Below are 26225 nucleotides of genomic sequence, written 5' to 3' on the forward strand. Positions count from 1 at the left end.
CCAGCCAATTAACATAACTAATTCTGAATTTGAGAGAATTTTTCAAAATGTTAGTAATGTAAGTGTGTAGAAACAATAACATTTTTGTAATCAAAAGGAAAGTGATGGTTGGCTTTCCATTGAAAAACAATGAAGTCTGTGCTTCACATTGTGTTCCTATCAATTTGAAGGGATAAATAACTCAGATTTTATTTTTATAGATTTATATGAGATGAAAATATTTAATTACACTGCTGTGGTAATCTTCCTGCTAAGCACAACAAAATGTGTGGCTTATTTTATGATGGATGGAATATTTAACTTTATCATTATATTAATATAGTTGATATAGTTGATACTCTTCTATGTGCATAAATGAAAAAAAAAGGCAATGCAATTTTAAAAATTACTAGTCGTTTCATAATTTTGGCCTGGAATTTTGTGTATTCTGTTTACAGTTTTTGTGTCATACTTTAAGCGTTACTGCTTTTCATATCAGGATTTGATAAAAGATTTCTTTTGAAAATAAAACACGTGACAGGGCATATTTCTGTCCTGCCAGCTCCATCTTGAACTACACTCCTGCCACGTACACATTCTAGCACATAATATTTGGGAAGTATTAAGTTAGAGAGAATATAAAATGCTTTGTCATTTAAAGTGAGGTTCTGTTAAATATTCTTTACAGCAGCTTTAAACAGTCCTATCCGGTTGTAGGTAATACAGGTAATACCCAGTCATACTGGCTTCCCCAGAGGTCCTGTGTTAGTCCTGCACTCTCCAGCTACTACAATGTAAATTTTTTTTTTAATCACTGTGAGAAGTCAAATATATTTTGATAAGCCACTGAATGATTTTTTTTAATGCATGAAAATATCTTCTACTCAGTCAAGAAAGCAGAAGGGCAAGCAAGTCTCAAAGTTTAAATGCCCTTACCGCTGCATTTCTAGCAGAGGCACTCAGTTCCTGTGAGTGTTCTCCACTGACATAGCTGGCACTGTAATTAACAGTGTTAGCTAAAACAAATGCAGAGTGTATGACAAACTGGGATTGGGGAGAGAGTTGTTTTACCATTATTTTGAAGTTCCTGTAATAATTTTAGCAGTATAATTGGTATTAGAGAGGTAAATGTTTTCCATCCTCCTGGATTTTCCTTATTTACCAGTTAAGAGTACTTACAGGTATCTGCATGTCTTCACTGATGGACATCTTTTCAAATTGGCCAGATGGTGTCTGTCAGATGTAACTTAGAGGCCTAATACAAGCACTGGGGGTAGATGTCACTGTATAGTGACAATTACTAGGTCCATGTGTTATAAAAACACGTTATTAAAAGTGTACTTTGATGAAAACTGCCCTTCAGATTTAAAGACTCTGCAAAGCAGCAGGAGAGATTCTGCTTATGGGAGAAATGAAAGATTGTTTGCTACAAAATACCTTATGGTGAGATGCAATGTAAAGTATTTAAAAATACAAATTATTCAGATATTGTAATTCAGCAAGCAGTAACATCTTGCAGTATATTTTATAGTACTTTTCCCTACAGAAGCAAAAGCAGATATGTGAATACGAACTGATCTAAAATCCCATAGTCCTTACATCCAGGGTCTCTTAAGACCACAGCTGCAGGCTAAAAATACCAATTTTATCTAGTGCTACCATATTTTCCTATAATGCTGGACAGGCAGATGGAGAGGGAGATTTACATTTCCATCCGTGAGAGAATTAGAAGTAGCACTGTTATTTTCTTTTCCTCTGTCTTAATAGAAATTAATGGCTGTGGAAGTAGTGGCAACATAAAATTTTATGTGGATACAACTCTGTATTTTTCAGTATTACATTGCTGCTTTAAAAGCAATCACTCTGATCTTTTGCAGCACTTAAAATTCTTTATTGTTTTATTTTTATTATTATTATTTATTTATAAAAATGTCACACAAAATCTTTTTTCTAATAGATTTACAAAGATGATTGTTTCAGGCTCTATCAATGAATCATCAAGGCATCTTCTAAGCTTATTAAATGTTACCTTATATTTGATTACTGTGTTTAATATTTGATACGCATGAACTGAACTGTATATACAGGCTTTAGTTAGGGGGCCTCTTTCATGGAAAGCTTAAAAGCAGATGGTGTTTGTTTATATTTTGTTTTCAACAGAAATAATAAAAAAAAGAGCATTTAGTGTTTACTTGTAGCTCATCTACCCCTAGAAATTAAAAGCTTGCAAAGTTGAATAAAATGACACTGTTTTGCAAGAATTAAACTGCACTCCTCCTCCTGTTTAAAGTTCAGCATGCTCCTACACTTCAGAGCTGGCTGTGGACCAATAATAAAGTAATTTTTTTTCCTGGAACTGAAAGGCTGCCTATTACAACAGCAGTAATACTGATAGCATAATCAGCATTTCTTAAGACTGATTTATATCTCTTGTCTGCTGAGTTCACATCATACAGAGATTGTGTATTAATCTGTGCCAGCAGGAGGATGAATTGGCAGTTTCTGTCAATGCAGATGAAATGCTGTGATTTTTAAAAACTAATTTGCATGCTTTAAGTATCTATAAATGAGAACAAAATATGGAGTTCGATGGTTATTCATACATGTTTAAAGTCTTTATATGTAAGTTTCTAGAACTCTTCCCAACTATAACCAAATCCATATCATGACTGTTTTCCCACCCTGCAGGAAGGCTTCGGTACATCATCACAAAAGAGTATGGTCACCCAGGTGGCTATTTCCATAACTGACCATACAGTCATAAGTATGAAATATACACATGCCTTTGTGTGCATACATGAAGTCTGAGTAACTAAAGTCAGTCTTGACCTTTTCACTGTTAATGTAACTAAATTCCACATAATTGTAATTCTTGGTTTAGCATTTTTCCAGTATTGTAGCAATGTCTTGTTGCTGACCATCACATCTACTGGGTTACATGGTCACTTTTTTTAATATTTAACGATCTCTGTGTTGAGTACTTGTACGTGTAGATCTTCTCCCAGCTGAGCTGAAAGGAGAAACAATATCAACTATACTTAATTGTATCAATATTACATGGTTTATAAGATATAAATATAGATATTTATAGAATATAGATATAAAAAACTCTTAGATAAAGATCTAAGAGTTTCTTCTTGGAGCAGCTGTCCAAGTTGGGACTTTATTTGTCTGCCCTTGCCTGTTTAGTTAAGTGTGTTTGCAACCACAAACCTCTTACGGAAACTGCTTATCATGGGACTAGGATTACCGTAGTATCTGTAGATCTGTATGTGAAGTGACTACATGCTAATTTAAAGGCAGCAATATTAGAGATACTTAAAATCCCAGTCGTCCCTTTTCTGTATTTCTTTAAACCATATCTGTCTGGTTTTGCCTTCCCGCATATCTGATGATAGGAGAAAAGTAGTGTAAAAAACCATCAAAACAAAAGTTACTTTTGCTTTTACCTCTTTAATTACAACATTATTTATGACGTTTGAACTCTTATTTGTGCCCTTGTTGCCAGGTATGTGATTTGTTCATGCTTTCTTGGTACTTATAGACACTTGTATGCACAGTTGTTTGGGTGTAATGCTGCTGTTGAACTTAGAGCTCAGGGAGGATTGTTCCACTGAAGACAGGTTGGAGTAAAATCACTTTTGTCTTTGCTTGTGATGTACATCTCTTTTTCTGTTAATTTCTGTTATTAAATACGCAGGCTTTAGAGTTTCCAAACCTTGTTTCTTCCCTATTCTGTTTATAGGCAATCCGAAGTTTCCAGGTATCCTTACACACCTTTCCAATGAACCCTGAAGTATGGAAAGAGGACCTTTCCTGGGCAAGAAAACTACAGCAACAGCAAAAAGCAACAAAGACTGAGGCAGTCCAAGCACTGGCAAAAGAAAAAGAGCTTGCACAAGAATCAATCCCAGACTACGACTTTGAAAGTGATGAAATTGTGGCAGTCTGCGCTGCCATCGCAGAAAAGGAGAAAGCTCTTGCAGCAGCTAAAACGGTAGTGATTGTGTCTGCTTCAGGCACAGTAGAGACACTTACTGAGAAGGAAGATTGTCCTACAACTCTGGATGAAACCCTTTTCATCAGAGCCCGATAGGGCAGCCTTATGTTTTGCCAGTACTGTTTTTAAAAACTAGTGTTATTTATTGTATTGGGCTTGCTTTGTTTTTGTGTTTTAAGCAGTGGGAGAGCCTACAAAAGTTAAAGAATTGAAGTTATTTTCTTTGGTAAATTGAAAAAGCAATTACTTGAGTTGTTGTTCCATCCATATTTTTGGTGAAAGCCAAGAGCTGATTCTAAAAAATCTTATGAACAAATGTAATGTTAAAGTGCTTACCTACATTCTAATAACTGTTTTATCTTTCTGTATATCATAATTTTACAAGTGAATCCCTACATTTTCCCAGTAATTAATAAGCTTTTATTTAAACTCTAAAAGAGAAAGGGATTATAAAAAAAATCTATTTCAATCCTTATTCATTAACATTATTTATCTTCCAGTTAAAGTGTGAACTGTTCTCTGTTAACAGAAGTCTTTATTTTCATTAAGATTACTTTTTCTGTGAGGAAGTTTCATGTGAAGCAGAGATGTATTATTATTTTGCTTTTGTGTATGTGATAGATCTGGCATCTGGTTTGTAGTGAAATGAAACCAGTAGAAACCTTTATGTTGCTCTCATAGGTGAATAAGTTAAACACCTTCTGATTAGATGACAAGAAATGCTATACCGAATAAGCACATGAACGCTTAGTTACTAATAAATGTTTCACCAGAAAAAAGAACATTCAGCTGAGGCTGAAACTGGTCTTTCCTTGAGTGCTGTGCTACAGCTCAACGGTGGGAGTTGGAAATAGGTATGCCTGAAGTTTATTACGTTCAGTGTTTTCTTTCCTGGTGAGGCTAATCTGATAAAGGGAGACAATTTGTTTTCCTGCTTCTTAAGACCTGCCATTTAAAGTATGTTCTTAGTGAACCAGTTCTTGAGGGCAGCATTGCCCTAGTCTCCCTTTTTATCCTTTTTGGATTTTGGATGCTGTGGTGAGTATTCACATTGTATTAACTTAGAGGTGTAACGCAGGAGATTTGTTTAATGTTCATCTTTCTCTAGGGGAAGTTGGCCATTGGTTCTTCACATGGGCAGTTCAGAGAAAGTCAGGCTGTTTCTTCGACGTGCTCTGTGCTGACACTGCTGTCTTTTCATTGTCTTGGAGACATGGTAGAGATGGTCACCTCCTAACTGGACTGGAAAAAATGTCTGCTGAGGAACTCCCACAGAATTCAGGATTGGGAACACATCATTTCACTTGATTTTTATAATATTTTGCATTATAAAAACATTATAATAATAGTTTTGTAGACAAGTGAAACCTTTGGAAATCAGTCATCTTTGCATTTTTCATATTTGACTTCTGTTTTCAAAATAACATATTTTTAAAGGAAATAATGTTGCTTGAGAAGCATAGTGATTTTTGCAATAGAATGTGTATTGTAGAAGAAACTGTCTATCTCCAGTCATACTTTCAGTTGAATATCTTTATTTAAGAGGAGACTTACAGTCTTTGGAGATAGTAATGATCCCTTTCAAAAACTTGATTGCCATGTTGTACTTGCAAAAATCAATGAAAATTTAGTAAAATTCTTCCTGAATATATTTTTGTATATGTGTGAATTTTTAGATCTGTGCTTGCACACACACACAAAATTTACCCTTCTTAACATCTCCTGAGTATTCAAAATAGTTACAGTGACTAAAATATATTAAGAAATGTAAAACATCACCATGCTACATTTTTATTTGTTCATTCAAGACTGAATAGGCATTTGATTAAGATACAGTTTGATAGCTAGTTTATGTTGTCCCTGTTGAAGAATTTCATAATCTTGTTTTTCCTAACAACTTAAATAATACAATCTATTCAGCCATAGAAGGAGTTAGTATGAGAAGGATTTGGACAGATTTCTTCAACGAAGAGGCATTTTCTGGCTAGGAAATGAAATGTTGTAAGAAGCTGTAAGGTGTGTTTTCACTTTGAAGGAGCTTGGCTATAATCCAACACATCTTTTCTTTCTTTGTGCTTTATACTTCCGTCAGTGTTATGTATTTACTCATACAGGAAGGACTGCCTCCCTCTTTTCAAAAGTCTATCACAGAATCTGTTTCTACTGAAATGATTCACAAAATTCCTATTAACATCAGCAGTGCTGAACCAAACAAATGGAGGGGTGTGCACCTATGCCACCAGCCAGAACAGCCATGCTGGCTTTGAGGGGTGGTTGTTTCCATCACTGGTAGTAAATGTGTTTTCCTTCTGATTAGATGAGGTTACGAATTCTAGGTATTTTCAGGACCATAGTGTCTTGTAAAGCAGATACATTCTCTTGACACTGTTATTCTCAAACTGGGAAGCAAGTTCAAAAATTTATGATTTCAACATTGTTTTTTGTACAGTAGGCCATGTCTTGCATGTATGGGATTTTTCGGATCTGTTTGAATAAAATACTGACTTCTCTGCTGCTTAGTGATGCCTGTTTATTCTTTTGGTTGTAACAAGAATTAGGGTTACCATTGACCATTTTAGAATATTACTCATTTCATCACTTGGCTGCTTCTGTCTCTGGTGAACGTCAATGTGTTATAGTAAAAAAAAAAATCAAAAAACACATCTCAGGAGAAATGTTTAATAAAAGGTAGTGCCCAATGTTTTTAAACCTCTCAAGGGTATCCAAATGAGAGAGACCCAGAGGAGAAAGCCTTTGTTATCAGAAATAGGATACCTGTGAAGTACACTCCCACTTTGCCAGCAGGAATTTTTTATTTTTATTGTTCTTCTTCATGACTAATGTCAGTGGCTGCAGTAGCTTCCATGTGTTTGCCTGCCACAGGAATCATATATTAAAATGCTGAAGTGTTGCAACATCATTACAGAGGAAATCTCAACAATAGTAGGTTAGGTTGATTAATTTTGCTTAATTTAAAATGTATGGTTAAACATTTAAATATTTTTCCCTTTAATCCCTTTATATCCAGTGGAAAGAAATACACAGCCTCAGAGGGCCATTAATATACACTGTGTTAGATAAGTATCTTAGAATGAGTTGAATCAGCCTCCCAAGGTGCCTAATTATTCCCACCGACTACAAAGGAAGCTGAAGGTGACTGACTGGCAGACGACTTCAAATGCTGAAAAAAGGGTGGAATTAATCTGCCCTATAGATGGAGATAAGTATCTTTAAAAAACTAAACCTAGATTATACTCAGAGGGAATAAATCCTTTGTGACAGTACTAGAGGTTTAAAGAAAGTACGAATCAGATAACACATCAGTGACTCAAATTTGTTAATACTGTAAGAGACTGAATTTTAAAAGTAGTTAGAGGGGAAAAAATGAAATGTAACCGTTTCCGCCATGCTTCTAGTTCCTGAAAGTTGTCTTTGAATATCTGTTGGTGTTGGGGATCAAGATGAGAGAGGTAGCACTGGAAACTTATTGGCCATACAAGGTAAATACTCTCCAGATCCTAAAACCAAGGGGAAGGAGTTAAAAACTAACGTTAGGGGCAGGTGCTCTCTTAATTTATTTTGAGGTCATATAATAGCTGTAAAACTAAAATAAGCGTAGTTAGGACTGGGACACAGGAAAGCAGAAGCATGTGGGCTTGGTTTATTGGCAGGTTGCAGACACCATGTGTTTGTTGTAGGTCAGTATCATATTAAGATCATGTTCTGGAATGGAGTCCTTGGCCTGTGGTATCTCCAGATAGGGCTAGTTCAGAAGCAGGAGGAGCTGATGAGCCTGGATGATTGCTGGATCCTGCCAGATGTGATGGCCTGTTTTTGAGGGCTGATTTTCTAAGATCTGCAACTCTAGGAGCTCTGAAGGATGTCGAGGGTAAATGATCAAGGGGAAAGATCAGCAGTGGGCAATGAGTTGACTCTTTGGGTTCAGAAAGCAGGTGATTGAGACTTCAGTTGGTTTCCAGATCCAGTAAACCTGGCATGTCTAGAACAAGGTCTAGGAGTGGGAAGGTCTGGTGGTATTTAGTAGCTCTCTGTCTTAAGTAGATTTGCAGTTGTCTCTTGGAGCAGAACTAAAAACTTCGTAGAAAGATTCTTGGTCAGGATGTTGGCTGGTGCCTTTAGAAGACAGCAGATTACACTAATTTTGTTAGTGCTTTGACGTTGTGCCTATAGCACTGATTGGGGTTGAGCAGCAGTAGTGTTGTGGTCAGCAGGGATGTAAAAGCTTGATTTAAAACAGGATCCTACTGCCCACCCTTATAGTCCAAGCCCTCCGTCAGTACATTCAATGCTCTAAACCTGGGCCCAGTCATAATTATTGGTCAGAGATTCAAGTTAATCTACAGGTTTTCACAGAAACCACCGTGTCCTACAGATAGTAGCTGTCATCCTGCCTGTGGTGGGTAGATTCTCTAAACTGCAGCACAGGACAGGGGCTTCAATTGAGTTAGGGCTGGGGTTTGGGGCATGGTAATGGGTGGGAGGTCTAGCAGTACCCCTGAATGGGAAGAGTTCTGGGAAGTGGTCATCTGGGAGGTGTGGGCAGGACAGACTGCTGGAAGTGAGGGAGTGGGGCTGCCAGTCACAGGACTACCAGGACAGAGTCAGGGAGATACAATTTTGGTATGGAGAGTTTTTGAATGGCAAATTAGTGCATTTGCTGTGAACGCAGAGGACTGGGGAAGGTAGATGCAGCTGTGGAAGACAGGCTGTTTCGGGGGTATATAGATCGCTGAGGGCCGGGAGTGGAAGGGAGCTATTATGTGAGAAGGGAAGCCCTTTAGAACATATCAAAACTATTCATAATATCTAGCAGGGTAATAACTTTTTAACTTCCGCATGGCAAATTAATCTCTACAAACTTGTAGCTTTATTTTACAAGACTTGTTATGCTCAGGGAGGCTGAGGGAGATAATTCAGTAATGTGTTTGTGGTCAGCATGGAAGAGGGTGCCAAAGCTGAGTGGGACTGTCGGGCAGGTGAGGGAGACGTAATAGTCTGTCACCCTAAACAAAGGCACACCTGCCCAGTCCTTTTAGCCAGGCTACTTCTGAATGCCCATCTGTGTTTGCAACAAGGCAGTAGAGGTGCGCACTGCCATTGAGTTCTGGCAGGCAGTTCCAGTTTTGCTTAGGAGACTTCGTAATCTGTGGGCTGGTTGGGAATCCTTGAGTTCAGTACTGAGGGTGTTAGTGTTGATGATGTTGTGTGCTGTGAATCCAGTCCACTACTGACACGCCAGCAATGCTGTGGATAGGAGGAACACCTTAGGCTTATCGTATGTGTTTGCTAAGGGAAGCCAGAAGGTCAGGTACTTAAAATGGTCTATTTTTGCCTAAAGCTGTTCCAGACCACATGTGTTTCTCATCAGTAATGATAAGAAATAATAATTATAATTTTAATAGAATAATAAAGTAAAAAAAATTTTAAAAATAATAAGCCCTTGCTTATTCAAATACTTACTATACCCTGTAGATATTTAATTCTCTCATTGCATACAGTACCAGTAACACTGGTGTGCTGCTTTTGGCCAGCTACAAAGGTGTGGTCCAGTGTTGGTATAGGTGGTGTATCTGCAGGTGGCAGTCCCACCTTCCTGCTCCACAAGGTACTGCATCCTGTCTTGGGAAGTACGATGAGTGTATTCTTTTGTTGGTCACTACTAAGCAACAGACCATAAGACCACAGTTAGTGGCTTAACTGCAAAGAATTCAGGCAGATCTTTCTTTGTAGCTGTAGTAGGAACTTGAGTAATATTGTTCTTCAGCTTAACTTGTGGAAAAGTGGCTACTGCTGCAAATATTTGTGCAGAGATTTAACTTCAATTTCTACGTGTATCAAGGCAAATATGCTCAGCTGCTCCCCTGCTGAAGGAAAATAATGGAGCAGGCCTGAGTTTTAATTAAGTGTAGGGGTTTTTTTGTTTGCTTATTTGCATGAAGAATTTTCATGGCTCTATGTCAGTGCTCCTGGGGACATTTTTGAAGATGGCTGCCTTTTGCTGATGGTGATCGTTCTGTGGTGTTTTGGAAACTTATAGAAAAAATTATGTTTTGACAGCAGCTGCATGCAAAATGGTCCATGACAGGAGGCTTGTTAAGGTGAAGAGTTGGCACTGAATGGCAGACTCGTATAAACTGCTGAGATCAAGCAGAACATTTCCATTTAATTGTGATCTCCAAAATTACTTTGGTCAGTACAACTGCTTAAACATATCAACATAAGGCTCAAGATTACAATAAAGCATTTCACATGAAAACACTTTAAGCAGCATAACATGCTTAGCATTTGACAAAACATCCTCCAAATACCTATACAAAATTATTTTGATAAACAGTGTTTCTGGAACAAGATCTAACCCTTACAACATAAAACACAAAACTCTTTTTGTCAGTGGTTAACAGCTTGTTTTGGTGATGTGTTTGCCATTAAAACTCTAGGAACAAATGATTTTCAAGGGCTGCAAGACCAGGATATGTTTCTACCTAACCTATACTTTAAAATGAAGATTCTGCTTCCATGGTTTTGTACATTTATTTGATGGAGTATCAGATTACACATTCATAAAACTCTATTTACTATTTAAAGTAGAATGATAAATGTTATGAAAAAATACCTTTATTACATCAGTGATGCTTTAACAAAAGTGAATATTAAGAATATTAACCAGGGGTTGAAAGTTTTAGGCCCTGATATTGAAAGCATTTCTATATGTCCTTAACTTCATAGGTAAGGAGTCTCCCTGGCAGCAGAGGGACTACTCTGATGGGCGATGTTAAGTGTGTGCCTAAGTGTGTGCAGAATGTGGGCCAAAGTACTCGGAGAGGCGTGGATGTGTTATACAGAGAATCATTCTCAGCACATAAATAAAATCTGGCTTTTTAGTATGTACATACACTGAAAAGGAATATTCTTAACTGAAAGGATGTTTCTTTTTCTCTCATAAAGCGCACATATTCCCCTTTCACTCAGAAAGTGCTTATGTATTCTCAGCCAGAGAATTACCTCAGCTGTGAATCTAGCATGGACAACAAATCTAAACCAAGAATGTCTTATCAGCAGGAAATACTGGGGGGAGAGAAGGCTAGCGATCATTTCTATATACCTTGTATTAATAAAAAACCTTCTCACAGAGAAGAATAGACTTTTAAATATTTTCAATCCTGATATATATACAATGGTAAAAATTCACATTTTCATGCTTTAGTGAGACACTTTAAAATCCTGCCCCAGGCAGCTCTCAGAGTAGCTGTGTCCAGTTCCTAGCAGCTGCCTCACATTCAGCTCTAGTACCAGAGGCTTAAACTCTTGATAGCTGAGTAACCACGGGGAGAAAAAACACAGTTCTATTAGATTTGAAAAGGGAAAAAAAGAAAAAAGAAAGTGATGGGTCTTCCTATTTCCAGAGGCCCAGTAGCTCTCTTGTGGCCCAGACCAAGACAAGGCAGTTCATATTTCCAGTCCCATTAGACCTGCCTTGTAACACTTCTGATGGCAGGGCCCAAGTGCAGTGTCTGTTCCATGCAGTCCTCAGTAGTCTAAAAGAAATGTACCCATCACACGGCAAGAGAAAAATAGCCCTTTGGAGCATAGCTGATCCCCTCTCCCCTTGAATAGGCAGAAAACCTATCTATTGCACCAGTTTTTCCAATATATCAGGAAGTATCCCCAGGGTTGATGCCTTTCACGGCTATCTATATACACTTTTCTGATAAATTCAACGTCTCTGTGGGAAAGGTGACCTGGAGAGGGCTGCCCTTGGATGTAGAGCTAGCCCCGCCACCAGAGCTTTCATTCACCAGGAAGACGCTTTCAGAATCCTGCCCCTGTGAAGAGTCCGAGGTCTCTGAGCTACGCAGTGTCCTTACTGATGTGGTGTCAGACTGAGCCAGGCTGGCACTGGGGCCTGGAAGCAGCGCGCGACCCCCAGCACCGCTTTCACTTAACTCCGGAGGATAGAGCAGCGTTTGTGAGGTGCTGCTGATCTCCCTCAGCTCACGGGATATGAAGGAGGGTGACTGACTTGACATGGCAGAGGAGGTCCTGTGGCCATCCACACAGTTGAAATTGCTCCCCGAGTGCTGCCTCCGAGCCCCTCCAATGCGGCAGAAGAGGCACTTGATCTTCTTAATGGCTTTGCTGAGCACAGTCTTGCGCAGGAGGATGTAGACCCACGGGTCCAAAATGGGGTTCACAGAGGCAATGCGGATAGCTTGCAGGTCAGGGTTTTGCCTCACATCCCTCACTGATTCCGGCTGGTACAGCTGGTTCACAAAGACACGGACCTACCCGAGGAGATGGGGGAAGAGAAAGACAAAATTATACAATTATATCAAGAAATCAAAGTTTACATTTCAAAGCAGAGATCTAGAATCACTACTGTGAGCTACGACTAGAGAAGAGGCTGGCAAAGTCAGGCATCTCAGATTGGCAGCTGACAGTTTATTTTTGGAAATAGCAAAAAAATCAGAGCAATGAATCTGCTGTAAATTGGCTTTCTTTGTAGAGGTAGGAAAGGAATGGATCTTTCTCCTCCTTCCCCATATAATTAATCCTTGAACGTCCAACTTTTGGCTGTTTTTAAAAATTCCTTTTTCCTGATAGAACTCAGGAGCAAAGCTATAGACCTGTATCCTGCTTCCTTGGTATACCTTGAGTCTTATGCTACCTGCAAAGAGGTATCTGACTGAGAGACCTGGAAAATCAGTTCTTCTAGCAAAGGTCTAATAATTGTTTAGAAACAAACTGAAACACATATTATAATCCAAGTACACTAGACTCTGGCAACAGGACCAGAGCTATCAACTCCCAAGTTTAGAAATGCACTTTGCTGGTACCTGTCCTTACTGGAATTGTTTGTTAACCCCTCAACTCTTTGCTTGCTGCAGCATGGGTTGGGGGCGGGGGGGTGGGGGAGAAGGCCCCCCAGCTAGGAGATTCTTAATAGGTCAAGGTGAGGAGATGATTGCACCACTGGATTGAAGTGCTCTGCTCTCCTACATGACCAAGCATTTTGGTTCTACTTAGAAAAACATAAAAATAATGATGAAGTTGTCAAGAATTTAAGATGTTGAAGCTGCTGCAGGACATGGCTATTTAATTAGCAATTTTAGTTTATCACGCACAAAACTTAAGACTAAAGGATCCTGTCTTCTACACAGAAATGTCTTCTTCAGCTTCTTCCTTTGAATCCAAGAAAAAAACAAGTAACATCGTCCCTCTCCTGGTTTAGAAGCCACTTTCGTAAATGCTACTGTGAGTAAGGCACAGTCCAATTTCTTGATATCAATTGTTATCTTCCCAGTGTCACTAAGGAGGATGGCATCTTACCAGTTGGTTATGTTGATCAGTCTCAAATAGCTGTTCCTCCTTTTAGCAGACCTATGTAGTGTCCAATTATAGGAAGGCCTAGGAAATCCACTGAAAAGAACTGATAATGGAAGATGCAGTTTTCTTCAGATTCTTTAAGATAAGTCAAAATAAATCCCTTAATTATCTGACACAGTAGATATCTTGTAGCAAAATTATGAGGTTTTTAAATCTCAGATCCTTGACTCCTGAAATGAATCAAGTCTTGCCTAGCTAGGAGGTTACAGACAAGGGGGCAGACAAGCATTTGAATAAATGAGCCAAGCTAGAACAGCTCTTTTCAGCCATTTTTGTTAGAAGCTCTGCACGTGAAGCCACCCGAGTCTGGTGCAAAATTTCACAATTCTGTTTGGAGAAATTTTCCTGCAGCAGGGCAATGTGGTAGAATCCAGCTCGTCAGAATTCAGAGATTGAGTGTGCCCCAAAAGCTACCAATGAAGTATGTTTAAAATAACCCACAGTCCTTCTTCAGAAGTCCTATGCATATAGCCTCTCTCAAACCATCCGTCAAACTGATGATGGCGTACATTTTCTTTCTCAGTACTTTATGGGTAACAAAATCTGCCCACGGAATTCAAAATATGGGAAAACCCTAAAATTATTCAGCAATATAACGATCCAAGTTTTATTCTCAGTTACTTTCCTAATGATCTGTAACACTGAAGATGCCTTTTTGACAACTAACTTCTTGATCTTATTTTTCTGTTAAGCCAAACATGCCATTGAAGTACTTCAAAGAGTATTCCTATGCATATCGAACTTATTTTTATGGGTTTTTCTTTTATTAAGCCTTACTTGCTTTAAATTTTTTTTTCCACTATTTGTTGTATATTAGCCTCCTACCCGACATCCATCGCTACACGATTCATGGCCGAAAGGAGGCCAGAATTTTTCAGTACCTACAGTTTGGCTGGCATTCACTGACGGTTCCTTAAAAATTCCCTGAGTTAAACTCCCGCCCCATTCGCTGTCGGGGGCGCGCGGGGGGGCGCGGCTCCCGCCGGACGCGCCGGCACCTCTCCTCAGCGCACCGCTAGGTGGCGCGGGCGCCCCGCGGAGGCGCCACGGCCACGGCCACGGCCGCGGCGCCGCCACCTGCCCGGCCGGCCGCAACCCCACACGCGTCTCACAAAATCGTAGCAGACTGGACAGCGTTTTGCTCGTTCGGGAAGGGTGAAGCTCAGTAATACGCAACTCTGGAAACGAAGCAGAGACCGCGGCGCTGGGGGGCGGCCGCCCGCCCCAGGGGCAGCCGCCGGTTGACTTCGCAGGTGGGGAGAAGTGTTGTGACTCGGGGTATCACCTTGCGCAAGGAAAGCGTCTGTTACCGACACCGGTGCTGACCCTGAGACACTGCAGTCGGGATTTCTGAACCTGGAAGGCTGAAAAATAAGTTGACACCACGTAGCCTGGCATCGGCTAAAATCTGTTCTTGAAACACCTGTTTGACTATTTGTGTGAGGTTCTTTTCCCCTCCAAAATGATAAAAGGTCAAATGTATAATTATACAGAGGTCAAATATATAAATATACAAAGTTCAAATTTCCCCAGGGGATTTAACCTGTGCTTTAACAACGTTTCATTCCAAATGCTCCTTTTCTTTTTCTTTACTGGGATTTCCTTATGTGGGGGAATACACCCTGAAAGTGGGTAAATGCTGGTCTATGTACTTGGAACGGTTGATCAATGGACAGGTACCTGCCCCGAGAGCCAGGAGTTCAAAGGACAGCGCTGAGGGAGTGGACGCCTTCCAGCAGCTTATACAACTAAATGCAGTCGTCACCAGGGATATTAGAGGTGTGACAGGGAGGGGTATGTGCTGATAAATTAGTCGAGATCACAGAACCAGAAGGCATGCTCTGAAGACAGCTGAAGTACACAGTCCAACTTCAGAGGCCTGACTTTTTTTAAAAAAAAAACAAACTTGGAGCTATAGTTACACATCAGTGATTTAATAGTGTGATTGTTCTTTTGATAAGCAGCACATGATACTGCGGTACCTATTTCACCTTTCTCTGTCTACCTGGAAGACTTTATGGAAGACAAAAATGTCTTTAAGCACTGACTCTGTGGCTGAAAAGGACAATCACTAATGGCACAGTGCAGCTTGCTTTATGCAATCTCTGTATGCCTTATTTCCTTTCGACAGAAATGCGGCATGTTTAGGCTAAAGATTTATAAAATGGACCTATTTAGTAAAAACTACGGACTGTACAAAACTGTTTGTACTTTGCAGAAAGGTCTCATGTCTTTTATTTGAAGCTTCCCAGAATGTCAAATGCATTTATCAATTCAGACCTATTGCTGGGATTACATCTTAATGACAATAAAGTAAAAATAAATCTGTGTTGGGATGTCAGTCTTACAATTTCTTTACATACTGCTGAAACAGCATTTACTAATGTATCATCTACAAGAACACAAGAGATGCATCCTGTTTTGGCTACAAGTCTTCTGCTGCAGGAGGTAGCATGGTAAAGGATATTGCCTTGCATCTTCTAAGAAAGTGCTGAGGAAGTGGAATCTACTACTAAATTAGCTAATGTGATGCTTGAATTTGTGCAATTTGAAATCCTAATTAAAGAAAGAAGCAACCTAGAACAATTCAAATCTCAGAAGACTGAGGTTTTTGTTAGCTTTGTAGCTGTAGAATTCAGGCAATAGATCTTAAAAGAACTATCAGCTCGTTTGCAATTCTGCTAAGAAGCATGTAGCTCCAAGGTATGTTGAGTTTATGCTCAAGTGATAGGTAGGATCAGAGTCCTGTTTGCTCCTTTTCCTTTTTACTAATTGCAGGCGCAAATCATGATTTCTAATCCTATAAATTACTATATAGCGACCTGTATAGTTACAGTCACACCGGTAATTGTCTTCATAGCTTCCACCTGCCCTCAAAATCTCCCCACATACTGATAGGATAAATTTAAAACCGTACAGTAGTAAGCAGGAACAAGTTTTTCAGCTCTACAAGCCAATAACCTTTGCCCTTCAAGGGCTTGGTGTCTGCTTGGTATCTACTCCACCGCTCAAAAATCATGTCTGCCACCTTGCTGTTGCCTGGAGGCAGTCCCTGATACTTAAAGAGAAAAGTCAAAATCAACGAAGCCAAAAGAAAATCCAAACTTTTAAAGCAATTAAACATTAAGTTAGAAACTCCTCATTATTTCATGCAATCAACCAGAGGTACACCCTGAAACGCTATTTTATTTTCCACTTCACCGTAATTTAACCACCCTATTCAGTGGTCAGGATCAGAAAAAGATCACGCACTTAAAAATCTTAAGGGTATCTGACAGACTGCTGGAGTGAATTACAGATTTAAACAGCGTGTGCCTATTTACTCTTGAGTTTGTTTCATTTTTTTAAAGGCTGGATAATAATTTCTACTCTACTCTTGACAAAATTCCTCCTAATATAACTTATACCCTACTTTTAACTCCATCCAATTCTGTTTTATAAAAACTCACTCTATTTTAAAAGATGAGATAACAAGTCTGGAGTGCAGACAAGAGTCAGCACACTATGCATTATCCTTACTTAATTTTTAAACTATTGTCCGGTTCTTCATGTCTTTCACATCACTTTCTGCACAGTGAGAACACATCAGCTTATATCAAAAGTTTCCTTTCAGTAATGTTTTTTCCTCAACTTTCCTTTCCTTGATAAATTTGATCAGCCTTCAGTTCTGTCAAGTTAATTCAGCATTTTGCACAATCCCCATAATTTTATTATAGTACTTGTTGTCACTGTAAAATTCTGCTGTTTTTATGAATAAATCATTAGGACACTAAACAATCCTAGTTGTAAACTGAGTGCTGGAGCACCTCATTATTAAAAACTGCTGTTCTCTGTGACTCAGCTTGCTGTTCTTTAACTGCCTTTTAAATCAAGGCAAGCCTTTGCTTATTATTTCAGGGCTATTTAATGTTTTAAGATTTGAAAATTTTTTGTCAAATGCTAGTAAGTGTAGCCTGCTAAACTATTTTGTTATGTTGTAAAAGTGTTTATTCTAAAATGTTAGGTGTTTATATCTGTCTTTCAGAAGTTGCTTTGCTTTGACTTAAGTGATAGTTTATTCAGCTGAAATCACTAGTAGGAAGTCAGCTCATCAGAAAACTTTGGTCACAAAGCACCCTCTGAGCTTACTTTGTGTATCTGAATCATGCTGCCACCACCACTTTACCACTTGCATGTTCTTGCTGACTGCCAGGCTGTCCTGTTATAGATGAGCCTTTCGCTCAGTGAGGGCTCCCTAAAACTCCCAAGTCATGAAAATGTCTATATTACTGATTCACCTATTGCTGCTAGTGGGTCTTCCTAGGGATTTATACCATGAAGATGGCAATCCTCTGAGTTTATATCTGAATTCTTAACCTCAGCCTATATAAAACCAGAGGGCTTAATATGGCAGCGTACACTGCAGTACATCATGGCATAAAGAAGCATATACAGCTATAGCTTATTCCCGCAGGAGAAGGCAAATGACTTATAGAAGCTACTTAACAATGAAGAAATTTAACCACACTGGACACTGTGATGATATGTATATACGTGGTTGGGTTTTTTTTAGAAGAAAGCTTCCTTTTTCTCTTAGTCATCCATCTAAATGAAATTACAGTCTCTTACCTCATATTAGACATAGAGAAGACACGCTGCTTTAGCAAGGAAAAGCTAACTTATGTGAGCACTCCCAAGATAACACTGTGCCTTTATAAGCAGCAAAATCAAGGTCTGAGAGAGCTACACAACTTCATGACCTGCACCTTCACATACCTTCTGCTATATACCAGTTTTCCACTGGCTACTGTTTAATAAACCTTTTGCCCCACTTGGGTTCATTAATTTTAACTTTAATCAACAATCCAGTTCTCTTCCTAGTAACCCCTCCCTCTTAATTTCCCCCCCACTTTTTTTTTTTAATATTCTGTAAAAGACTGCCTAGCTCCAAATGGATATGAACAATTTCATTTTGCATTTTACGTTCAGCCTTCTCAGCCTTCCTCTAACTGCTCCTCCACTGGATAAGGTTTGGCTTTTTTCTGAAACTGCTTAAGTCCATCAGCTGATACCCTGTATCACATTACAATGCTGTCTTTATTCCCAGAATATATTTTCTGCATTTACCAGCGTTTCTTTTGAAAACACTATATTGCTCTTTTCTGAAGTAGCTGTTATAATTTGATTAATCTAGTATTAAGTACTGTCAACCCACAGTACTGTTGGGGCTTTTGCTACTCCATGCCCTGGTGCCTCCCAAGTGCAGCAAGCCGGCTTACCCCTGCAGCTTCTGGAGCTGGACTGCAGGGCAGGTTGTCTGCGGTTCCACCATCTAATGCGTGTGCACCTCCCCTGGACACCCTGTGTGCAGCTCAGACAGCACCTCTCGACTTTTCATATGTCAAGCAATGAACGCACAGCACCATGCTCAGTCACGCCATGGCGCAACACAAAGTGACAATGCTGAAGGACAGGAGAGTGCCTTCGGCGACAGCCGGGGTGCTGGTGCTCCAGCATAGCCACACTTCACTGGCTCCTGTTTATGTTAGCAATGAAGCAAAACTGTCTCAACCCTTGCAATTACAACTCCTCTGAAGCAGGGGAGTGGACTCACTGACCTCTCGCGTCCCGTTCACATGTACTTCTCTAAACTTCATTACTGTGGTATATGCAATTTTTTTTGCACCCCTGGCTGGCCAGCTATATTTCAGACACATTGTACCCCTCAGTGACAGAGGGATCACTCTACTGACAATAAACACACTTAAAACAATCCTTCTAAAAACACTTTCTGTCCAACAGCCACTCCTTGGCCCCCTACGCTATGTTTTAGAAGGTGACGAATAAGCCAAGCCAGCTATTTGTTTAAAGTCTCTGAGCCAGAAGAGAAGTTTGCCAAGTTTTATTATGGTGGGTGGCATGCAAGAACTGAGCCTTCAGCTGGTGGTTTTTTGTTTTGTTTTTTTTTTTTTTTTGTCTTCCTTGGAGATAAGGTGGAGGAAGTGAAATAAATGGATCCTGCATGTTCAATTCAATGACATTAATTGTATCAGCCATTTCAGAAAATTAGCAGATGGTTAGCGGTAATGTTGTCTGACATTTTGGTATGATCTTTAGGTTTATGTGGGCCATATTCCTCCAACTCTCATTTAACTGAGAATTACACCGACGGGTGGTTTCACTGACTTTACTCCTCCCCCAGTAGGAAGCTGGTGGAGGGATGTAAGAGTGTGAGATCTACCCCAGAGCAGTGGGTGAATCCCTCAGGAGGGGAAGCTTGGCTCAGGTACTGGGTGTGAAGCACTCTGTGTGTCCCTGGTGCCAAGTGAATAGAGCTCTCTCCTCCTTCCACACATAAAGGACCACTGTACCCTTCGGCAACAGCGTGCACATTTTAAAAACACAATAAACATCCAGAAATGCAGGCCAGACCCAAACCTCACTCATCACAAATTAATTTTGGAAGTGAACTTCAAAGTGCCTTTAGCTCTCAGTAAGATTTTTGCTGTGTGGATTCCAGTTAAACAGTGGAAAAAATATTGAGAATTTTTGGCGCTGTATTTTAACCAATCAAAGGAGGCCAGGACTTGGGATAAGCATGCTTCTTTTCTTGTAAATATAAATCAGTGCAACTTTCTCTCACCATGCATGTATGCTAACAGCCTTTAAGTTATAACAGTTTGCAGCACCAGCTAAATAGGAGTCTGTCCTACGGGCACAGACTAGGAGGAGAAAAGACTCAGCAGTGCAGGTGATGGAAAAGAAGAAGGGTTGCAAAACGTTACTCACCACCAGAGGAATGGAGCAGATGACCACCACCAGGGAAGTGGCAATGAGCAGAATAACCATCTGGATCTCTGCTCCGGCCATCCGACGGAAGCTCCGGCGTCTGCGAAAGTCAGATAAACGGCTGGAGGTGGCGTCTGTCCCCAAGGATGTGCGTCGCATGAACTGGCGGTGCATGCGAATGAGGGCCACGCACACCAGGATGTTGCAGATCACGGTGACCATGATTAGGAAGGAGCTGAAGCCAGCATACATGTAGGAATATGCCGCATGAGTGGCCTCCTTTGCTCGCCAGTCTATGAAACACCAAGTGTCAGGGTACTGCAAGGTAGATTTGCCAAGCCCCATGCTGGGGAGGGCACAGAACACCACATTGGAAGCGTAGATGGCAAAGAGCGTGAGCCCTGCCAGTTTCTTGTCTACATAATGGTTGTAGAAATAGGCATGGTTGATGGCCAGGTACCTCTCTATAGACATGGCACAGATAATACTGAGGCCGGAGAGTCCAAAGAAGAGGAGAATGAAGGAGCTGTACTCACATAGCGCTGGTCCTCCTGGCCAGCGGTTCTGCAGGTAAGTGGCGATAGTGACCGGACTCACCAGGCAGGTCCCCAGGAGGTCAGTGACTGCCAGCCCGCAGACCAGCGTGTAGAAAGTGGTCTCCTTCTGCTCCTTCCGGGACTTGCAGAGCACCACGATGGCTATGAGGTTGCCCACCACACCGAAGATGAACATGACGGTGGGGATGGTGGGGGGCTGCCCGCCCTCGGCCCCGCTGGCGGTCCCGTTGGCGGAGCCGTTCGCAGGTGGCATGGTGGTGGGGTCGAAGGACATGATGCCCGCGCTGCCGGTGGGGAGTCGAGCGAGGCGAGAGCGGGTCCAGAAGAGAAAGGCAGAGTAAGGGAGGGGAGAGGGTCGTCTGGTGTGGGAATAAACACTCAAACGAGGGAGAAGCGGGGGGAGAGGGGAATGCTGTATTTTAGATAAGAAAAAAAAAAGAAAAAAAGTCCTAAAAAGGAGCCGAAGCGCGGTGCTGTCCGGCAGCGACCGACTGCGGCCGGGGGAGCCGGGGCTGACTCTTCCTGCCGCTGCCCTCCCCGCGCAGACCGCAGCGCTCCGTCGCCCAGCCCGCGAGGGGATCGGGGCGGCCCGAGCGCTGAGCGCGGAGCCGAGCGGAGCCGCCTCACCGCCTCTCGCACCGGCGCCGGGGAGGGCTTAGCGCGGCGCTGGGGCGGCCCTGGGCAGGCGGCCGTCGGCTCCAGGTGCCCCCGGTGGCGGCGCGGAAAGGTGCCGTAGCGCGGTGCCCGCCGCTCATCCCCTCCCGCCGGCCGGCGGCGCGGTGCGGTGCGGCGCGATGCGGGGCACGGGCTACGTCTCACCCCCACCGACGCTCCCGCCGAGTTTCGCCGCGGAGGGCGGAGGCGGCGAGAGCAGCTCCCGCCGCTCCTCCCCGCCCTCGCGCCCCATTGGCCGCCGCGCGGAGGGCAGGTTGCGCGGGGCCGGGCGCGGACGCCTCCGCCCGGGGCTGCCCGCGGGGCGAGGCGGGGCGGGGCGAGGCGAGGCAGGGCGGGTGTGAGGGGACGGCGGGCAGCGGCCCCGCCGGGGCTGTGACGGCCGGCAGGGAGGGCTCCTCGCACCTTCCCCTGCCGGGCAGCGCCGCGGGATGGGCGCTCGGGGCAAGCCACCTTTACCGAGGAGGTGGCGCGGTGGAGCCGGGCCCGCCATGCTCCGACGCGGAGCGCTGGCAGGGTCTCCTGTTACCCCGGGGAAGGAAGGGGCTGGTGCCCCAGAGCCTCGCACCGGCCGCCGGCTCAGCGGTGGCAGCTGGTAGAGGCAGCGGCTGTGCCGTTTATCGCGAAGATAAGCGCCGGTGCAGCGAGGCGGTACCACAGGGCTCGGCGGCTGGCGGCGGCCGCGCTTGCATCAGGTGAGCATGCCTGGTGTCGCCGCTGCCAGGGAGATCTTCTGGTGCGTTGCCTGTGTCGGGCCTCTGTCAGTGAGGTTACCAAACACAGGAAGGGCGTGTGTATGTTCGAGGGAAGTGTTTATATGTTTAAGAACTTGTTTTGTCTTGACTGTGAGAAGATCACGTATGAATTGGAAATAGGGTTACGCTTGCTGGCAAAGCTTCAAGATTCTAGTTCTGTCTTCAGCCGGGCTGGTGGAGGGACGGCAATCACTTCTATGCGATGCCGGCCTGGCAGCTTTCACCCCAGTGGTGGTGGAGTCCCTAGTCCAGAAACGTCCACAAAACCCTACCACTGCAACAGATACACGCATGGGTCTTTCTCCTGGAGGGGAAAGTTATTAGTGGCCTGTGCTAATGCTGTTGGGTCAGAGATGAAGCTTCACGCCATCATACTGGATTGGACAGGTGGTGTAACATCCTTTCTCCTACACGATGTGACATCTGTTGCTACAAAGGACACAAAACCTGTGTCCTGAAGAGTGACATACATATCCTTACAAGAACCTCTTCTCTGACGTAAAGGGAAAATATATTGTAAACGTTTGATCTTTGTTCAGTCTTACTATTCCCCCCCTCTTTTTTTAAGCCTGTGGAAGTGATGCCCGTGGACTTAGTAGCATTTGATAAAGTAATGATAATGTCTTGCCATACTGACAGCAAAGGTACTGACAGAACAAAATACATTAGAGAACAAGTGTGTAATGTGGGAAAGAGAATGGGGTTTCAGTTTTCAATGCTGTATAAGCAGACATGAAGAAAAACGTGATTTTTTTTAATTTGATCAGCAATGTTGTTACCTAACTGCTTTGAAAACCAACATTCAGTTTTAGAAGAAATAGTTTTGAACTGATGCATACAGAGATAAATGATAGTAGTTGTGGTGGTCTGGTCTGCTCAGAGAAAATAAACAGAATTTTTTTTAATGTTTTCCTAGTATTAGCAGCTCTTTATCTTTTACAAAATTGGAAAATCATTCCGCCACAAGCAAAGAGCTACATGTGGGAGTAGAGATTGCTCAATTAGATTTGCTTAATTGTCAGAAGCAAATTATAAGCACTTCAAAATACTTTCAAAAGAAAGCACAGCACAAAGGTTGTTTTTTTCATATCTTTAAAAAGTTTTCTGGCTGTTCCAGGAAAGTTGACCCAGGTACAGACCAAGCTCTGAATTCAGCCGGTGTAATTGCACATGCTTTCTCAATAGTCCTTCTTTCCTACACTGAGAGTTTGATGCTCTGGTATTAGAGGCCATAGTGTGGGATTAAGTTAACACGGGTGCAGCAGTCATTACTAGTATGGGAAAAGAATTACCTTGCTTCCCTGAAGCGGTGCAAAGGTTTTTAATAACTAAGGGCAGAGGAAATGATCTGTGTTTCTTTGTTGTGGCCTTTTTTTACTTTTCACATCTGCAGATACAGTCTTACGAGGTATTGTCTTCAGAAGCCTTGACCTATAGCAGAGGGTGCTTGGGTCCTTTTGTAGGGTATATATATACGTGTGCATATGTGAAGGAGTGAACACTGCTTTTCGTTCTGTAATGTCTGTCTTATAATGAATACGTCTAAGGAACTAATTAAAAATGCAGGGAAGCTGGGAAAATCAATTAAGAAACAACACAAGTATAGTACTGAGTGCAAGGATATTAAGATCAGTTTTGTGAAGTAGTGTACTTTAATTAGAAAATATGATAGAAATCAGCCGCAGAATTGTGGGACAGGTTGCATGTGAGCTTACTGTATCTACCCATTGTGTAAAACTTTTAGGGTTATTAGGAAAAATCAGAAACTTTTAGGAGTTTCCCTTTGAACTAATGGTTCTGGTATCTAGGGCTCGCAGTCAAGATGAAAAGCATAATCACACAAAAGCCTTAATCTTCAAAGCAAAGAAGAGACCTAAAGTGGAACTGAAAAACTGAAGAAATTCCACTTGCAACATGAGTTGTCATGCTGTCACAGCAGCAATGTCACACATTTTAGCATTCAGTAACCACCAAAGAACTTCTGTTTGTATGGAAACCACTTAGGTGAGAAGTCAAAATATCACAAAGAAAAAAATGAAAGCTTTGGACTGATAATTATGTACGGAAAAAGCCCCAGTTGATTTAAAAAATACTCGATTAGAAAACATGGACCTGCAAATAATTAGCATAAGCTTTTACTTGGCTCATGAAAACTTTTTCTGATTTTAATAATGTTACAATTTTTAGAAGATTAATACTGAAATACATGCGCCAGCTGCTATAGCGTGATTAGTTGAGCTGTATAACTAACTGTGGTAATACTTCTAGCTTGGTGAAAGATCTAAATTAAAATACTTGACGGTTTTTTTTCCTCTTCCGTGGTGTGGTAAGAGGCTCGTATTTATTCAGTGTGTCTCAGCTGCCACGTGATATCCCTTACAAAGCTCCTTTAGGCAGCTGATATTTCTAAAACCATACCTGTGTTGCTCAGGGGCAGCTGGAATATAGAAAAATAAACTACGCAAAGGTGTCCCTGCTGTGGGTAACTGAGATTTTAAAACCAAAATGCCCATGTAGGCATGTGAATTGATGGGTGTTTTCTGGAGGTGCTTCTGTGAGCTCTGCTTCCAGAGAAGCCATGTATTCAGCAGTCAGTAAAACTGGATATACAGCCAATATTGAAAACTTTGGACTGCCCTTAACATGCTGCAGGTCTGAAAAACATTTTGCATGGTAAACTCCCATTAAATATCTGAAGTTCAGCAACATTCTTGACTTAACAGTTTGTCAACCTTTCTCCTTTGGTGGGAAATTTGCCTATAGAAAAACTTGTTGCTTTTTTGCTTAATTTTTATTCAGCTGTCATGCTTTTGACACATGAAGTTTTTCAGGAAAAACAACACCATTAGTCTAAACTCTGTCTGCATGCCAAAATAGAATCATTATTAATAAACAATGGAAATAGGCTGAACCAAATGTTACATAATAGTTTTTCTTTAATTAATCATTAGGAAAAAAAAAATACAAGGAGTTGAAAAAATGTTTGAAAGGAAGTGGGGAATTCTATGATGTAATTTGAATAGAAATAGCATTGTAAGTAGATAATTTTTTTAAAGTGTATAATATTTTCCTGCCCACATATTTTCATATAAAATCATCACAGATAGTAACACTATTAAATTTAATTTAGGAGTTCTGATTATTACTAGTATGACTAGCAATATTACTAGTACTCCTGGCACATTTCCATTGTACCTGATACAACATCTGGATGAATCGGGCATTTCCCTGGGTGGTGGTGGGAATTCTCTGGGGAGTGACAGCAGTCCCCTCCCATCCCCTGCTCTTCTCGCTGCGTGACTGTCTAGGAGGGAGCTGCAGCTGCCCCTGCCCAGGGATCTGGTGGTGCACTGGCATGCGAGGCACCTCTGCACTCCAGTAGTACACTATCGTGCCAAAAAACACAGCTCTATAATTTACTCCACTGTCATGTGTTCCGTATTAGTCAATCATGCTACCAAAGTTTGGGGTTTTTTTCCTGTTGAAACGATGCTGTTAATCTTTATAGTACACTGAATGACTTTTTCCTCTGTAACAACATTTGTCACTGCAGCGGTACGTAGTTCTATTTTAGCAGTTATGAAGTCTGCATTAACAGTTAAAATACTTTTAGGTTTGTTTTTTTTTTTCAACTCATTTCTTTGGAGCAGTATAGTTTAAATTAGCTTCCTTGGCAAGTTTGGCAGTTCTTACTTGCCTTTCAGAGGCCAACAACGTAAAAGGGAAGTTCATAGAAGAGTACTAATAACGAGCTGTCAATGTGTTTTCTTATTTTAGAGCCCTTAAAATTATTTCAGGTCTTATCGGATGAGTTACAAGCAGACAGCTAAGTCAGACCCTATGCAGAAAAAAACGTTATGAATTAAATTCCTCTTTGGCACAAACTGTGGCACCTCACTGAAGTAAACAAATACCTTTTTAGAATATTTGCTAGATTGGTTTTAAAGGGAACTTTAGAATATACTTTGTAAATATTAGCAACTGGAAATTTTTGTATTATTTTAGCTTTCTGCAGTTGGCTGCGTGTGGTGCTTCATTTTGTTGTGGCGAGGTAGGGTAATCGACGGCTGAGGTGGAAGCAGAAACAGT

The 26225-nt window shown here is 41.5% G+C and overlaps 3 protein-coding genes across 4 annotated transcripts in view; 2 read left to right on the forward strand and 1 right to left on the reverse strand.

The window, feature by feature from the left end:
• The window catches only part of TTC33 (tetratricopeptide repeat domain 33), a 217261-nt gene that overhangs the window by 47520 nt on the left and 143516 nt on the right, over window positions 1-26225 (forward strand). The window contains exon 5 of one of the 2 annotated variants that reach the window (XR_012657923.1): window positions 3725-5130. Coding sequence is in view for 1 of the 2 variants with exons in the window: in XM_075078457.1 (XP_074934558.1) it covers window positions 3725-4075 (351 nt within the window). In the remaining variant the exon portion in view is untranslated. Of the gene's footprint in view, window positions 1-3724; window positions 6494-26225 lie in introns of those variants that run through there. The other variant, XM_075078457.1, reaches the window with a different exon arrangement.
• PTGER4 (prostaglandin E receptor 4) lies at window positions 10144-21568 on the reverse strand. Its single transcript, XM_075078484.1, has 2 exons — window positions 20153-21568; window positions 10144-12282 (listed from the first exon to the last, which is right to left on the reverse strand). The coding sequence occupies exons 1-2, from the start codon at window positions 20981-20983 to the stop codon at window positions 11692-11694; spliced, it is 1422 nt and encodes a 473-aa protein (XP_074934585.1). The 5' UTR covers window positions 20984-21568; the 3' UTR covers window positions 10144-11691.
• LOC142050789 (uncharacterized) overlaps window positions 20985-26225 on the forward strand; it is a 59297-nt gene continuing 54056 nt past the window's right edge. Inside the window, exons 1-2 of the mRNA XM_075079921.1 lie at window positions 20985-21046; window positions 21369-22076. Coding sequence (XP_074936022.1) covers window positions 20985-21046; window positions 21369-22076 — 770 coding nt within the window. The remainder of the gene's footprint in view (window positions 21047-21368; window positions 22077-26225) is intronic.

The sequence above is a fragment of the Phalacrocorax aristotelis genome, chromosome Z, assembly GCF_949628215.1.
Source record: "Phalacrocorax aristotelis chromosome Z, bGulAri2.1, whole genome shotgun sequence".
Taxonomy (NCBI): domain Eukaryota; kingdom Metazoa; phylum Chordata; class Aves; order Suliformes; family Phalacrocoracidae; genus Phalacrocorax; species Phalacrocorax aristotelis.

Excerpts from the sequence above, each read along its gene's own strand:
- PTGER4 (XM_075078484.1), bottom strand. The coding sequence starts at position 20,983 with ATGTCCTTCGACCCCACCACCATGCCACCTGCGAACGGCTCCGCCAAC. Across the intron at positions 12,283-20,152 it reads TCTGCTCCATTCCTCTGGTG|GTCCGTGTCTTTGTGAACCA; the intron begins GTGAGTAACGTT and ends CTCCTCGGGTAG.